At 47.4% G+C, this 15,280-nt stretch overlaps 1 protein-coding gene and 1 long non-coding RNA gene across 5 annotated transcripts in view; one reads left to right on the forward strand and one right to left on the reverse strand.

Moving 5' to 3' along the window:
* The window catches only part of LOC105464233 (zinc finger protein 251), a 36,471-nt gene extending 33,735 nt beyond the window's left edge, over positions 1-2,736 (forward strand). For all 3 annotated transcript variants that reach the window (XM_011711921.3, XM_011711920.3, XM_011711922.3), the window contains one exon: positions 291-2,736. In XM_011711921.3, the coding sequence (XP_011710223.2) occupies positions 291-2,029 (1,739 nt within the window). In that variant the 3' untranslated portion in view covers positions 2,030-2,736. The remainder of the gene's footprint in view (positions 1-290) is intronic.
* The window catches only part of LOC105464235 (uncharacterized), a 37,171-nt gene extending 27,783 nt beyond the window's left edge, over positions 1-9,388 (reverse strand). For both annotated transcript variants that reach the window (XR_976720.3, XR_976719.3), the window contains exon 1: positions 9,251-9,388. This is a non-coding gene — a long non-coding RNA (uncharacterized lncRNA). The remainder of the gene's footprint in view (positions 1-9,250) is intronic.
* Between the last annotated feature and the right edge of the window lie 5,892 nt (positions 9,389-15,280).

The following is a 15,280-nucleotide window of genomic DNA, read 5'->3' on the forward strand; positions in this document are numbered from 1 at the left end:
TTACCTAGAACATGCCTGGCTTTCTAAATATTTGTTGAATAATTTGCCAATTTGATAGGTGAAAAATCATAATTTGTTTTGATTTGACTACTTTGATAACTAATGAACTTGAATATTTTTATCCTGTTGATTGGCCATCCCATCTTTACTTCTGAATTCTGCCTTTCACATGTTTTCCTGTGAGAGCACTGCCTTCTGCATGACAGTTTGTAGGAGCTTCTACCACATCGTGGACATTATCCCTCATGGAAGGTTTTCTCTAGTAACTCATTCATATTTTTCTTTAACAGATTCTGAGTTTGGGACCAAGAAGGAACTATCTATTTTAAACCAAAAATTTTCCGAAGAAGTAAAAACCCCAGAATTTGTATCAAGAAGTCTCTTAAGGGATAATGCACAGGCAGCTGAGTTTCGGGAAGCATGGTGCCATGAGGGTAAACTCGAAGAGCACCTGGGAAATTCTGCCGGGCAGAGTTTGAACAAACCCAATATTCACAAGAGAGTTTTAACAGAAGCTACCATGGTTAGGGAAAGATCTTTGGGAGAAAGACCCCAAGAGGGTAGTGCATTTGATAGAAACTTGAATCTGAACCAAAATGTTGTTAGACTTCAAAGAAATAAAACAGGAGAGAGGGTCTTTAAATGTGATATATGCAGCAAAACCTTCAAATACAATTCAGACCTAAGTAGACATCAGAGAAGTCACACTGGGGAGAAGCCATACCAATGTGGCCGGTGTGGACGAGCCTTTACTCACAGCTCAAATCTTGTTCTGCACCATCACATTCACACTGGAAATAAACCATTTAAATGTGATGAATGTGGGAAAACTTTTGGACTCAATTCTCACCTCCGTCTTCATCGGAGAATTCACACTGGAGAAAAACCCTTTGGCTGTGGTGAGTGTGGGAAGGCTTTCAGTCGAAGCTCAACTCTTATTCAACATCGGATAATTCACACAGGAGAGAAACCCTACAAGTGTAATGAATGTGGAAGAGGCTTTAGCCAGAGCCCCCAGTTAACTCAGCATCAGAGAATTCACACTGGAGAGAAGCCGCATGAATGCAGGCACTGTGGGAAGGCCTTCAGTCGAAGTTCCAGCCTTATTCAGCATGAGAGAATTCACACTGGAGAGAAGCCCCATAAATGCAATCAGTGTGGGAAGGCCTTCAGTCAGAGCTCAAGCCTTTTCCTCCATCATCGGGTTCATACTGGAGAGAAACCCTATGTATGTAATGAATGCGGTAGAGCCTTTGGTTTTAACTCTCATCTTACTGAACATGTAAGGATTCACACAGGAGAAAAACCCTATGTTTGTAATGAGTGCGGCAAAGCCTTTCGTCGGAGTTCCACTCTTGTTCAGCATCGAAGAGTTCACACTGGGGAGAAGCCCTACCAATGCGTTGAATGTGGGAAAGCTTTCAGCCAGAGCTCCCAACTCACCCTACATCAGCGAGTTCACACTGGAGAGAAGCCCTATGAATGTGGTGACTGTGGGAAGGCCTTCAGCCGGAGGTCAACCCTCATTCAGCATCAGAAAATTCACAGTGGAGAGACTCGCAAGTGCAGAAAACGTGGTCCAGCCTTTGTTCATGGCTCTAGCCTTACACCAGATGGACAGATTCCCACTGGAGAGAAGCACAGCAGAGCCTTTAGCCATGGTGCAAATCTCATTCTGCGCTGGACAGTTCACACTGGTGAGAAATCCTTTGGATGTAATGAATATGGAAAAGCTTTCAGTCCCACCTCACAACCCACGGAAGATCAGAAAATGCATGCTGGGGAAAAGCCCTATAAATGTCAAGAATGTGGAAACGCCTTCAGTGGAAATTCAGCCCTTATTCGACATCAGGTAACTCACACTGGTGGGAAACCCTGTCATTGCAGTGTGTGTGGGAAAGCCTTCAGCCAGAGTTCACAGCTCACACCACCTCAGCAGACTCATGTTGGAGAGAAACCTGCTTTAAATGATGGATCTAAAAGATACTTTATTCAAATCAAAAAGATTTTCCAAGAAAGACATTTTTAAAGTGATAAATGCAGAAGACAATTTAGCAACTGTTCACTTTACATTAGAAGATAAGATGGCATAATGAAAGATAAATAAGGTCTAAATATTCCTGGCAAAGTAAAATAAATAGTTCAGATGACTACTAAAAGTCATTTAAAGTCATTAAATCTGGGAGTAAACACAAGAGAATTCATTCTGGGAAATCAGGCTGTCTGTGTAAAGGCTACTGCCGTGCTCAGGAGTTGAACCGTGTGGTGCTGTGTCCGGATACTCATGATGAATGGATGGAGGGTGTGAAAAATGAGCCCAGCTGGTGCTCTGGGTCTACCCTGCCTGACATCCTTCCAGTCTTATCCTTTGTTTCCTATCCAGGCCCAGGCTTGTGGCTGAGAACATCCACTTTCAGTCCCATACATCTGCCTCCAGGCAGAGAACTTGCGCCTGCTGGTGGGGCTTAGCCTTATTCCTTCCACCACCTCTCCCACCAGCCCGCAGAGGAACTGCAGGTAGACGTTTCCTCCTTGCTTGGAGCCCCAGTTTTTGCATTTCATTTTCATTAAAATGGAAGTTAGTTTGGTTTTGGTTCTAAGGAACTCTACAGTTTAGCAGAGAGAGGGGCCTACCAAGTATCTCCACTTTTGAAAATTATAATTACTGATAAAAAAAAATTTTTAAGGCAGGTTTATTGAAGCATAATTTATAAACAATAAAATTTTTTTAGTGTATAGTTCTGTGGGCTTTGACAAAAGCAAACAATTGTGCCACGACCACATTCCAGATACTGAACATCTTCACCACCACCCAGAATTCCTTTGTGCACTCTTGTGGTCAACCCCTCCTCAACCCCAGTCTGTGGAAACCACTGGTTTGTTTTCTGTCCATCGCCTCACCATTTCCAGGATTGCAGTGTGCAGCTGTTTGCGTGTGGCTTCACTGAACGTGATGCATTGGAGTCATCCACATTGCCTGTGTAGACTGCTTTTTTACACCAAGTAGCATTCCATTGTATGGACGGAGCCATTTGTTTATCCGTTCCCGCATGGAAGGGTATTTGGGCATTTTCACTATGGGCAACTATGATTAAAGCTGCCATAACTGTGTATCAACTACAGGCTGTTTTGTGAATCTAACTTTTGAGTTATCTTGGGTAAACAGGACTGGGATTGCTGGGTCACATGGTAAGCTTATGTTTTACATTTTAAGAAACTGCCAAACTGTTTTACAAAGTCAGTTGTGCATCCCACTGACGATGTGAGTTTAGTTGCTTTGAATCCTCACCAGATCTTGGTATTGTACTTTTTTTTTTTTTTTAGACGGAGTTTTGCTCTTGTTGCCCAAGCTGGAGTGCAATGGCACGATCTTGGCTCACCACAACCTCCACCTCCTGGGTTCAATTCTAGCGATTCTCCTGCCTCAGCCTCCTGAGTACCTGGGATTAAAGGCATGCGCCACCACGCCTGGCTAATTTTGTATTTTTAGTAGAGATGGGGTTTCTCTATGTTGGTCAGGCTGGTCTTGAACTCCCGACCTCAGGTGATCTGTCCACCTCAGCCTCCCAAAGCGCTGGGATTACAGGTGTGAGCCAATGCACCCAGCAGTATTGTTCATTTTTTAATATTCTAGCTATTTTAGTGGAGATGTAGTGGTATCCATGGTTTTAATTTGCATTCTCCTATTGACCATGGTTGGATCAGTAAGCATCTATTTAAAGAGTTTCATTGGGAAGTCTGAATAACACTGTAGTAGTTAGTTTCTCAGTGTGATCACCTCTGAAATTCTGATAATCAATTCTTTTTTTTCTTCTTCTTCTTCTTCTTTTTGAAACAAAGTCTTGCACTGTTGCCCAGGCTGGAGTGCAGTGAAGTGATCTCGACTCACTGCAACCTCCACCTCCCAGGTTCAAACAATTCTCCTGCCTCAGCCTCCCGAGTAGTGGAACTACAGGCACGCACCACCATGCCCAGCTAATTTTTGTATTTTTCTTAGAGACGGGGTTTCACCATGTTGGCCAGGATGGTCTCAAACTCCTGACCTCGTAATCCACCCACCTCAGCCTCCCAAAGTGCTAGGATTACAGGTGTGAGCCACTGCGCCTGGCCTCTGATTTTCAATTCTGAGACTCTACCTGCAAGAATCTTTTTTCAAATCTACTCTTCATTCCCTCCAGGTCTAACTGAGACATTTCCCCCCTACAAGGAGCATTCCTTAATCTCTCATTTCATCTTTGTTTTCTTTTTTTCTTTTGAGAGTGTCTCACTCTATCACCCAGGTTGGAGTGCAGTGAAGCGATCACAGGTCACTGCAGCCTTGACTTCCTGGGCTCAAGGGATCCTCCGACCTCAGCTCACAAGTAGCTGGGACTACAGGAACACATCACCATACCCAGATAATTTTAATTTTTTGTAAAGATGGTGTCGCACCATGTTGCCCACGCTGGTCTTGAACTCTTGGGGTCAAGCGATCCACCTACCTTGGCCTCCCAAAGTGCGGGCCTTACAGGCGTGAGCCACTGTGCCTGGCCCTACTGTTTTCTTAGGGAATTTGGAGTCACTGCTGCGTTTGGTTTAACATCCATTCTGTGATTTGCTGCACTTATTCCCCCTGCTCAGGTTCTGTCTCCCCCACTTTATTATTAAAATTCTTATCACAGAACCTCTTCCAAGTGTGGGAATTGCCAGCCTTAGTGTGGTCCATGTGGAATGGTCCACACAAAAGAGGGAGTGGATAGCACAGGCTCGCCTGGAGGGTCCTGTCTCCCTCTGCAATGGATTCATTCTGACCTCAGGGAAAACACTGAATCTTCTTGGGTCTCTTTTTCTCCAACTTTAAAATGGCGGGGGGAAGCCGGGCGCGGTGGCTCACGCCTGTAATCCCAGCACTTTGGGAGGCCGAGGCGGGCGGATCACAAGGTCAGGAGATCGAGACCACGGTGAAACCCCGTCTCTACTAAAAATACAAAAAATGAGCCGGGCGCAGTGGCGGGCGCCTGTAGTCCCAGCTACTCGGGAGGCTGGGGCAGGAGAATGGCGTGAACCCAGGAGGCGGAGCTTGCAGTGAGCCAGGATCGCGCCACTGCACTCCAGCTTGGGCGACAGAGCAAGACTCCGTCTCAAAAAATAAAAAATAAAAAATAAAATAAAATGGCGGGGGGAACAACTCCCCCACTTGTAAAAAAAATTACTCTCTTTACTCTTGTATCCCATAGCACAACATTCATATCCCCACCATTTCAACTCACATTTGCCTTTCTACCTGGTTACCCTGCATTCCACGGAGAGCTCTCTGCTGTCAGAGACGTCGCCTTACGCGCCTTTTTATCTCCAGCACAGGTGCTTAGGATGTACTTAGGATGATACAGAACAGGTGCTTAGGATGTACTTGGGAAGGAAAGAAGAGAGGTGACAGCAGGAGAGAAAGGAAATAGTGCCAAGAATGTGCTTTGTGTAAATGTGAACCTTGTGTTCTGCTTATGCTCTGTTCATGAGCAGACTGGCTACATTAAAACTGTTTTCCCCTTCTAATCTACTGGAAGGCTCCCACAATGATGCCTCCCTTAAGAGGCCCACAGATCTCACATTTATGTAGAACGTAAGGAAGCACCGGGGCATAGGAGGGCTCCTGTGTGGCTCCAATAGCTGTTTTGACAGGTACTTGCTGTGGACCCTGGGACTGAGGATGTTAGAAGGAAAATTCATGGTTAAACACTAAGAGAGTGAGGGAACACCTCAGCGGCTAAAAATGAAGACTGAAGTGAAAGTCAGAGCTTCCCACCTGGAAACTGATGCTAGGACAGCTCTGGGGCCCGTTTATAGCCCCCATGAAGACAGTGAGGCCTGGGTGGCTTGAGGGTGATGGTTGGAACCTGGGACCCTATCTAAAGGATTGAACCCCCTGTATAAAGACAGACTAGGAAAAAATCCACCTGCGCATAGGGAGATGCTGGGCAGTCTCTATAAATTTAGGAGATGGAGATGGAGCTGGAGTCCTGGGAGCCCAAGGTGACTAGAAGTCAAAGAAGCAGAAGAAAACTGTAACACAACAGAAGTAAATATCCTCAAGCAAGCATCTGGAGATACTAAAACGTCTAGAATCAGATATTTTAAAACTAAGAAAAAAAGTGTCTCGTCCTATATTCTGCACCCCCAAAAAGAAACAGGAAGAAATACAGGAAGATATGGAACATAGGTAGGAGATTACAGACAAAATGACTCTTTCAAGCCTACTTCTAAATGGTTAAAAAAAAAATGAAAGAGAAATAATATAGCAACAGTTAAGAACTGGTAAGTCTGAGTTAAGATTATTTGGGAGTTCTCTGCATTATTGCAACTTTTCTTTAAGTTTGAGATTATTTCAAAATAAAAAGCTCAGGGAGACTGGGCGTGGTGGCTCATGCCTGTAATCCCAGCACTTTGGGAGGCTGAGGCAGGTGGATCATGAGGTCAGGAGATTGAGACCATCCTGGCTAACACAGTGAAACCCCATCTCTACTAAAAACACAAAAAATTAGCTGGGCATGGTAGCGGGCACCTGTAGGCCGAGCTACTCGGGAGGCTGAGGCAGGAGAATGGCATGAACCCAGGAGGTGGAGCTTGCAGTGAGTTGAGATTGTGGCACTGCACTCCAGCCTGGGCGACAGAGCGAGACTCCGTCTCCAAAAAAAAAAAAAAAAAAAAAAAGCTCAGGGAGATGTTGGTTAAAGGATACCAAATTTCCTTTGTGTCCATTGGAGGAAGTACATAGGAGGAATAAGTTCAAGAAATCTGTACAACATGGTGACTATCGTTAATAACAATGTAGTGTACTCATCAAAACTGCCGAGAGGTTTTTTCTCACCACAAAAAACGTATGTAAGGTATGCATATGCTAATTAGCTCAATTTAGCCATTTCACAATGTATACATATTTCAAAACATGTTGTACATGATACATACATACTTCTTTTGTCAGGTTCAAAATTAAATAAAAACTTTAGAAAGCTTAAGGCCGGGCATGGTGGCTCACGCCTGTAAACTCAGCACTTTGGGAGGCTGAGGTGGGTGGATCACCTGAGGTCAGTTCAAGACCAGCCTGGCCAACATGGCAAAACCCCATCTCTACTAAAAATACTGCCCTTCAACTTCTATTACTCAGAGCTTTAAAAAAATCAGTCTATTACTAAGTCCAGTCTTCGTTAATTTATAAACTTTTGTCAAATAATCTATTGTACTTTCATAATTATAAATAAAAAATTAGGCTGGGTATAGTGGCTTATATCTGTAATCCCAGTACTTTGGGAAGCCGAGGCAGGAGGATTGCTTGAAGCCAGGAATTAGAGACCTGTCTGGGCAACATAGTGAAACTCTGTCCATACAAAACCCACAAAACTTAGCCAGTCATGGTGGCTTGAGCTTGTGGTCCCGGCTACTTGGAGCCTGAGGTGAGAGGATTACTTGAGCCCAGAAGTCTGAGGCTGCAGTGAGCTATGATGGCACCACTGCACTCCCGCCTGGGTGACTAAGCAAGACCCTGCCTCTTAAAAAAAATTAATATACTAAGAAGTTAAATGTTCAATTTAAGAAGTTAGACAAAGATTATTAGAGTAAACCTAAAGAAGTAGTAATGAGAAAATGAAAATTTTAAAAAAGGAAACAATAAAGTCGAGATGAAGAAAACCAAAAGGGGCAGGTTATTTGAAAGAGATACCAAAAGCACAAGTGACAAAATAAGAAATATTGACCACATCAAAATCAAGAATTTTTGTGCTGCAAATGATACCATCAAGAAAGTGAGCTGGGCACAGTGCCTCACGCCTGTAATGCCCTGAGCACTTCGGGAGGCCAAGGCGGGCGGATCACGAGGTCACGAGTTTGAGACCAGCCTGGCCAATATGCTGAAACCTCGTCTCTACTAAAAATACAAAAATTAGCCAGGTGTGGTGGCAGGTGCCTGTAATCCTAGCTACTCAGGAGGCCGAGGCGGGAGATCTGCTTGAACCCAGGAGGCAGAAGTTGCAGTGAGCCAAGATCGCGCCATTGCACTTCAGCCTGGGCGACGGAGCCAGACTCCAACTCAAAAAACAAAAAAGAAAGTGAAAAGATGACAGCCAGGCGTGGGGGCTCAGGCCTGTAATCCCAGCACTTGGAGAGGCTGACGCGGGCGGATCATCTTAGGTCAGGAGTTTGAGACCGGCCCGCCCAACATGCTAAAACCGGATCTCTACTAAAAAGTACAAAAACTGGCCGGGCGCACTGGCTCACACCTGTAATCCCAGCATTTTGGGAGGCCGAGGTGGGCGGATCAGGAGGTCAGGAGTTGGAGATCAGCTTTACCAACACGGTAAAAACCTGTCTCTACTAAAAATATAAAAATTAGCCAGGTGTGGTGACGCGTGCCTGTAGTCCCAGCTATTCGGGAGGCTGAGGCAGGAGAATCGCTTGAACCCGTGAGGCGGAGGTTGTGGTGAGCCGAGATTGCACCATTCCACGCCAGCCTGGACGACAGAGTGAGACTCCATCGCAAAAATAAAAAAAGGTACCAAAAACTATCCAGGGATGGTGGCGCACGTCTGTAGTCCCAGCTACTCGGGAGGCTGAGGCAGGAGAATGGCGTGAACCTGGGAGGCGGAGTTTGCGGTGAGCCCAGATGGCGCCACTGCACTCCAGCCTGGGCGACAGAGCGAGACTCCGTCTCAAAAAACAAACAACCGAAAAGACAACCCTCGGCAGGTGAAAATATCTGCAAACCATCTATCTGCTAAAGAACTTGTATCCAGAACAGAGAAACAACTCTTACAACTCAATAAAACGACAAATAATTTTAAAATGGGCAAAAGATTTGAATAGATATTTCTTCAAAGATACACAAATGGCCATTAAGCATGTGAGGTGATGCTTAACAACGTTAGTTATCAAGGAAATACAAATCAAAACCAGAAAGCGACACCACTTCACACCCACCAGCTATGGCTATGATTTTTAAAAAAAGGTCAATAACAAGTGTTGATAAGGATGTGGAGAAACTGTCATGTATCGCCGTATGGATGAACAGATGCAGAATGGGAAGGTACAATGAGGCAGCTGCTTTGGAAAAGTATGGCGCCCCCTCAAGAAGTTAAACCTGAAGAAATTCTCAAATTCAGACTAAGGCTTTCTTCTGGCACTTCCTGAGGCCATGCACGCATCCTTTGGGCCCTTCACCACCTTCCCGCACCCAGTTCCATGTGGCCCCTGCTTCTCTGGGTCCAGGGCCGACGCTGCTCACCTTTTCCTGGGAGAGTCCTGAAGCCGCTGAGGCAGAGAAGGCCCAGCTCCCTCCACCCCGACGGGACCGCGCTGAGGTCCGATCCAAGCGGGCTCCAGACTCCCCTGCAGGACTGGAGCCGGTCATCCCGCAGCCTCTGCACGACGCTCACCCGGGCTGGCCTCCTCTTCTTCCCAGTCCTCACTGGCCGAGCCTGCGCCTCCCAATAAGCCAAGATTACAGGAAGCCTCACCTCACGGTCTGCTTCTGGGACCCCACCCTGACGCGCATGGTCGGCCTTGCAAGTTCTAAGGCGTTTTGACAAATCGTGCTTTAACCTCCACAGAGGGAAGTCCCGCGGAAACTCCGCGCGGCCCCTGCTCCCGGGCAGGTCAAGGCAGAGCGTGACTTCTGGGGGTCAGGCGCTTCCGGCGGATTTTGAAAGGGGGGCTACAGCTTCCGGAACCCCAGGTTTAAGGCGCCGAAGAATCTAGGGCCACCAGAAACTTGTGGTCAGACAGCAGCTCCCACCCCGCGGAAAACGCGCGCTCTTAAAAAGGGGCTGACGCGATGGCGCCAGGTTAGAAACGTTTCTCTTTGATCTTTCCGACCCATTTAGGGGATGCTTGAGGCAAAGGATTTCTCGCCCTCTACCCACCCGAGGCCCTGGGCCAGAACTGAGGTGGAAAGCGCTGAAAGAGGCGCGCGCCGGGGGCTCCTGCGGGGACCCCTCAAGCCACTCTCGGCGTCGCCCCGCGGACTCGTTAGCGACATCCCTGTGGGCGCCTCGCCTTGCCGCCCTAGAGGAACGACCAGGTGAGGCAAGGAAACGCCTGGCTGGGGCAGCGGGGACGTGGCCCCTCCCCACGCTTTTGTCCTAACCACCCCCTCGGCGCGCTTCGCCGACCACGCGGCAATGCGGACGCCCAGACTCGGGGGCGGGGCGAAACGGCCCCCCCTTCCGGGAGAGCGAGCGCTTCTGGGCACGGCCCCGCCACACGCCGCCACCATCGCGCCCACTGCCACTTATGGGGGCTCCTCCGCCGGTCAGGGACGTGCTGGGGCAAAGCGGGGCGGGCAGCAGGGGCGAGTTCGTGCTTCTCTCGGGTCCGAAAGGAGCCCTGCGCCGGAAACCCGGGCAGAAACCTCTTGGGAGCGCACCGGAAGTAGCCGTCCGCGGAGGTCTACGCACGCGCTCTCGGTCCGTTCTGGGACAGCCAGTTGACCGCCCACTCGGTGGTTCAACGGTCCCCGACGGGAGCTCGAGGTCCGGGTGAGGAAGGGGGCCTGTTAGTGTGAAGCGACTGTGGGACATCCTGGTGAAGACAGGACCTAAAGCCGGCAGAAGATGCTGTGATGTAGATGCAGATTGGGGCGTCATGGTCAGCGATGCCACTGGCGCTCGCGAGGTTACCCAGAGACCGTGTTGAGTGAGAAGCGACCCTGGTGCCCCTGGGGCAGTTGAAGAGGAAAGAGGCGCCCTGGGCATGGAGACCAATGGGGCGGCCCTGGTGGGAGGTGAGGGACCCAGGGGCCAGGGGCCACAGAGTCCCTGATAGAACTAGGCCCCTGAGACCTCAGTGTTGCTCAGGACTGTTGAGTTCCTTGGAGAATGAGAACTAAGGACTGAAGGTAGAAAAAATATCTGTAGGAAAAATAGGTATCTTGGGAATGTTTCCAGGTGGCTGTGGTTGATGATATCCACAGCAGGAGCCCGGAAGCAACATGTCAGAACCTTAGTCTTGTCACCCATTTGGGGAAAAAGTTATCTCCTAGTCACAAAGATAAAGTTGCCTTTTACCATTAGCCTAGTAAAGTCCACTGTGGTGGCAAAGAGCAGTGAAGCCAGCTGGACTTCCTGGATCCAGTGGGAACTTGAAGAACTTATTCTGTCTTATAATGGGATTGTAAAATGCACTAATCAGCACTCTGTAGCTAGCTAGAGGTTTGTAAAATGCACCAGTCAGTGCTCTGTAGAGCTAGCTAGAGGTTTTTAAAATGGACCAATCAGCAGGACATGGGCGGGAACAAATAAGGGAATAAAAGTTGACCACCTCAGCCAGCAGGGGCAACCCACTGAGATCTTCTTCCCTGCTGTGGAAGCCTTGTTCTTTTCCTCTTCACAATAAATGTTGCTGCTACTCACTCTGGGTCCGTGCCATCTTTCAGAACTGTAACACCCACTGTGAAGGTCGGTGGCTCCATTTTTGAAGTCAGCAAGACCATGAACCCACTGGAAGGAACCAACTCTGGACACAGTAACAGTCGCTGCCATTCATGGAGCACCTGCCATGTGCCAGGTGGTGCTAAGTGCTCTGCGTGTGCCAGGTAAGGATTGACATCACCATTTCACAGGTAAGAAAACTGAGGTTAAACAAATTGTCTGTGATCCAGATCCATCTGTCCCACTCCAAAACCCTCTTTTTGCTCCCCCCAGGCTCTGACATTCGATGTGGCTGGCCATCATAGGGACAGACAAGAGACTGTCTTTAAATGTGTTACTGAATAATTTGGGAGTCATTCTAAACTTCCATCAACTGTAAACTTACTGTCCCAAAGGGCATAGAATGAGATTTTAATTTCATGAGCAGAAACCTCATCATTCATTAGAGAAACACAGAGGAAACTGACATTCAGCTTGGACTCTAAGCCTTAGAGGAAAGAAAATGGAAAGACAAAGAACCAGTAATGTGCAGATACTGTCCAGGCACTGTCCATTCCTCATGTTCTGGTTCCTGTTCCTCCAGCTTCCCTCAAACCTTTGCACAAACGGAGGTACAATCCCAGTGGCAACACCAGGGTTGCTGACAACTTTCGGGCACATGTTAAGAATCTAGCCTCCAGCAGGGCTCAATTTGTGACCTGGCTTTCTGGTCTTCTATGTCCACTTCCTGGAATGTAGGGATCATCTCAGCATGAGGGAAGAATCAGGTATCAGAGCCTGCAGAGCCACTGTCCAGACTCTGGGCAGGTGAGTTTGCCTCTCAGTAACCTCCCTGCTGATCTCCCCAGTACAAGTGCGCTATGGCCCAGACCCTTGACCACAGCATTCAGCCACAACCAGTGTGGGTTCTTTTTTTGTTTGTTTGTTTTTACCATAAAATCTCATGTGAAGGAAAAGGAGCCATGAGGGTAATCAAGAAGCCAGTTTATAGTCTGAGGAACAGGGCAGTGTAGCTGTGACACCTGGCTGACAGGTGAGGAGAAGAGCTATGCACACCATGGAGCACAGTACCTTTGTGGGCACAGGGAGCTGCCAGGTGCTTCGCAGACCACGTACCCAGATGGCCTTGAAGAGGAATTCTGAAACCCTCCTGGTTCAAAATATCCTACAACTCCCATGGCTCCAGAACTGAACACACTCCCCAGCAGAGCCTGGCCTTGCAGGATCCTGGTCCTGCCCCGGTCCTCAGTCACACTCCCAACCCCGTGGCATCTGAGAGAATCGGCCTCTTCCCAGCTCATCTGTGTTCCTTCTGCTATCATCTTGTCAATCCTTCAAGGCCCAGTTGTAATTCTTCATCCAAACCTTCCTAACTCCTCTTCCCCAATCAACCCTTCCCTTCACTGCAAGTCCTGTGGCACTTACGACCTTGTCAAGTGTCACCTGGCATCCAATGGTATGCACAACAGGACAAGTGGAAGAGAGTGAGCCAGACAGAAATCAGTGATGCACAGAAGCACCTGTTGGTGACAGCAGCTGCTGCGGCTCCCCTTTTGTGAATGTAAGGTCCGTTTTCCCTGTGAGGAGTAGAGAATTGTAGACAAGACTCAAGAGTCTACCCTCCCCTCCCTTTTGAACAATTTTTTTAGAGACCAGGAGGTCTCTATCACCAACTGGAGTTCAGTGGTGCAGTCATGGCTCACTGTAGTCTCAAACTCCTGGCTCAAGCGATCCTCCTGCCTCAGCCTCCCAAGTATCTGGAAATACACATGCAGGCCACCACACCCGACTAATTTTTAATTTTTTTTTTTTTTTTTTGTAGAGACAGGGTCTCAATTTGTAGCCTAGGCTAGTCTTGAACTCCTGGCCTCAAGTGATCCTCCTGCCTCAGCCTCCAAAAGTGTTGGGATTACAGGCGTGAACCACCGTGCCCAGCCCCTCCCTTTTTTTTTTTTTTTTTAATTTTTTTTTTATTTTTATTTTTTTTTAGACAGAAGGCAACAGCTTGTTTCTTACACCCAGGACTAGGGGTGGAACCCTGGAGAGTATGTGGGTCTGGCTACTCTTCTCTGCACCTCAAGCCTTGGAAGACAGAGGGTCATCCCTGGCTCAGGTTGTGCCATTGTCTGATGACGAAGGAGGGGCAGATGGATGCATTTCATAGCTGTGTTCCTCTCAAAGCTTTCTTCCTTTCCCCTCAGACTGTGCCTAGAGGAAAAATCTAACCAGAAACTTTTTTTTGAGACGAGTTTCACTCCGTCACCTAGGCTGGAGTGCAGTGGTGTGATCTCAGCTCACTGCAACCTCTGCTTCCTGGGTTCAAGCAATTCTCTTGATTCACTGGAGTAGCTGGGATTACAGGCGTACACCACCACGCCTGGCTGATTTTTGTATTTTTAGTAGAGACAGAGTTTCTCCATGTTGGCTGGGCTGTTCTCAAGTGATCCACCTGCCTTGGCCTCCAAAAGTGCTGGGATTGTAGGCATAAGCCACTGCGCCCAGTCAGTCAGAAACTTTTCAACAGCTACTTTGTATAAGCAATGAACTATTCAGTTATATCTATGATTTGAAGTTCACAAAATCAATTGCTCTTACCATCAATGGCTTTATAATCCTTTATTTTGTGTTTCTACTTTAATGACATTATTGTATGCATCACTATTTCAATTCGAATTACCTTTGGGAGGTGTGAACTAGATATAAGTAATCTTTAACACATATATTTTTGGGACAGAGACTTGCTTTGTTGCCTAGGCCAGAGTACAGTGGTACAACCATGGCTCACTCCAGCCTCAACCTCCTGGGTTCAAATGATCCTTTCACCTCAGCCTCCCAAGTAGCTGGGATGGCAGGTACCCACCACCATACCTGGCTAACTTTATTTCTTTGTAGAGATGGGGTCTCACCATGTTGCCAGGCTGGTCTCAAAGTCCTGGCCTCAAGGGATCCATCTTGGTCTCTCAGAATGCTGGGATTACAGGCGGAAGCCACTGTGCCCAGCCTTGATTTCATTTCATAGTGAAAACTTCATTCTAAAGTCAAGGATTTTATTTTATCCTAAGCTGCTGAAGGCTTATGTTAAAATAATTTTATGTTTTCAGTGTAGCCAGTAGCCGCAATGGATTGCCTTCTGATGAAAATACAGATCCTACATATTGGTGTGGCTGACACTCATTCTACATGCTTTCAGATTTAAGAAACTTGGTGCAGAGGTATAGGAAGCTACCTCAGCTATTCTGTTTGGTTTCACGAAGACCTTGAGTCATTGCTCATCATTGTTCAGGATAAAAAGGCAGCTTTGGGGACCCAACACTAACTCTAATAGTTTTCCATTTTCCTGTGCATCCACTTTGGGGGTTGCATTTATCTGCCTCTCTGTGGGTCTGGTCTCTGCTTCTGGTTTCTGCATATTTGAGATCAGGCCACACCATGGATCCTGGTCTCCCCTAGCATTTCCAGTGGCATTCCCAGCCAGGAATAAGGCTTTGTCTCCATCTGACAATCCCAGTCTAAAGCAAGATTCCCTACAGAGCATGGCCACCCTGCGGCAAGCACCTGCTAGGGCAGTTTATTCAAAAGGGCAACAGCAGGAACCCACATTTTCACCTACTTCCCACAGTACACCAAAGCCTCTCATATCCATTATATTCTCTATGAATTATCTCATTGTAAATAATATGTGAGTTCCAACTAAATGTTTTTTCAACATTCATTACATCCATCGGGGTTCTCTCCAATAGGAACTCTCATGACATTGTATAATGAGCTACAATGAAACGCTTCCCACCTTTGTTGCATTCTTGGATGCTTTTCCCTCCTGTATGAATTGAGGGGTTCCTCTCCAGTAGAATTTGTGAGATAGTGACTGAGAAGCTAGCTCACCCTGA

Source organism: Macaca nemestrina, chromosome 8 (assembly GCF_043159975.1).
Source record: "Macaca nemestrina isolate mMacNem1 chromosome 8, mMacNem.hap1, whole genome shotgun sequence".
In the NCBI taxonomy this organism is placed as follows: domain Eukaryota; kingdom Metazoa; phylum Chordata; class Mammalia; order Primates; family Cercopithecidae; genus Macaca; species Macaca nemestrina.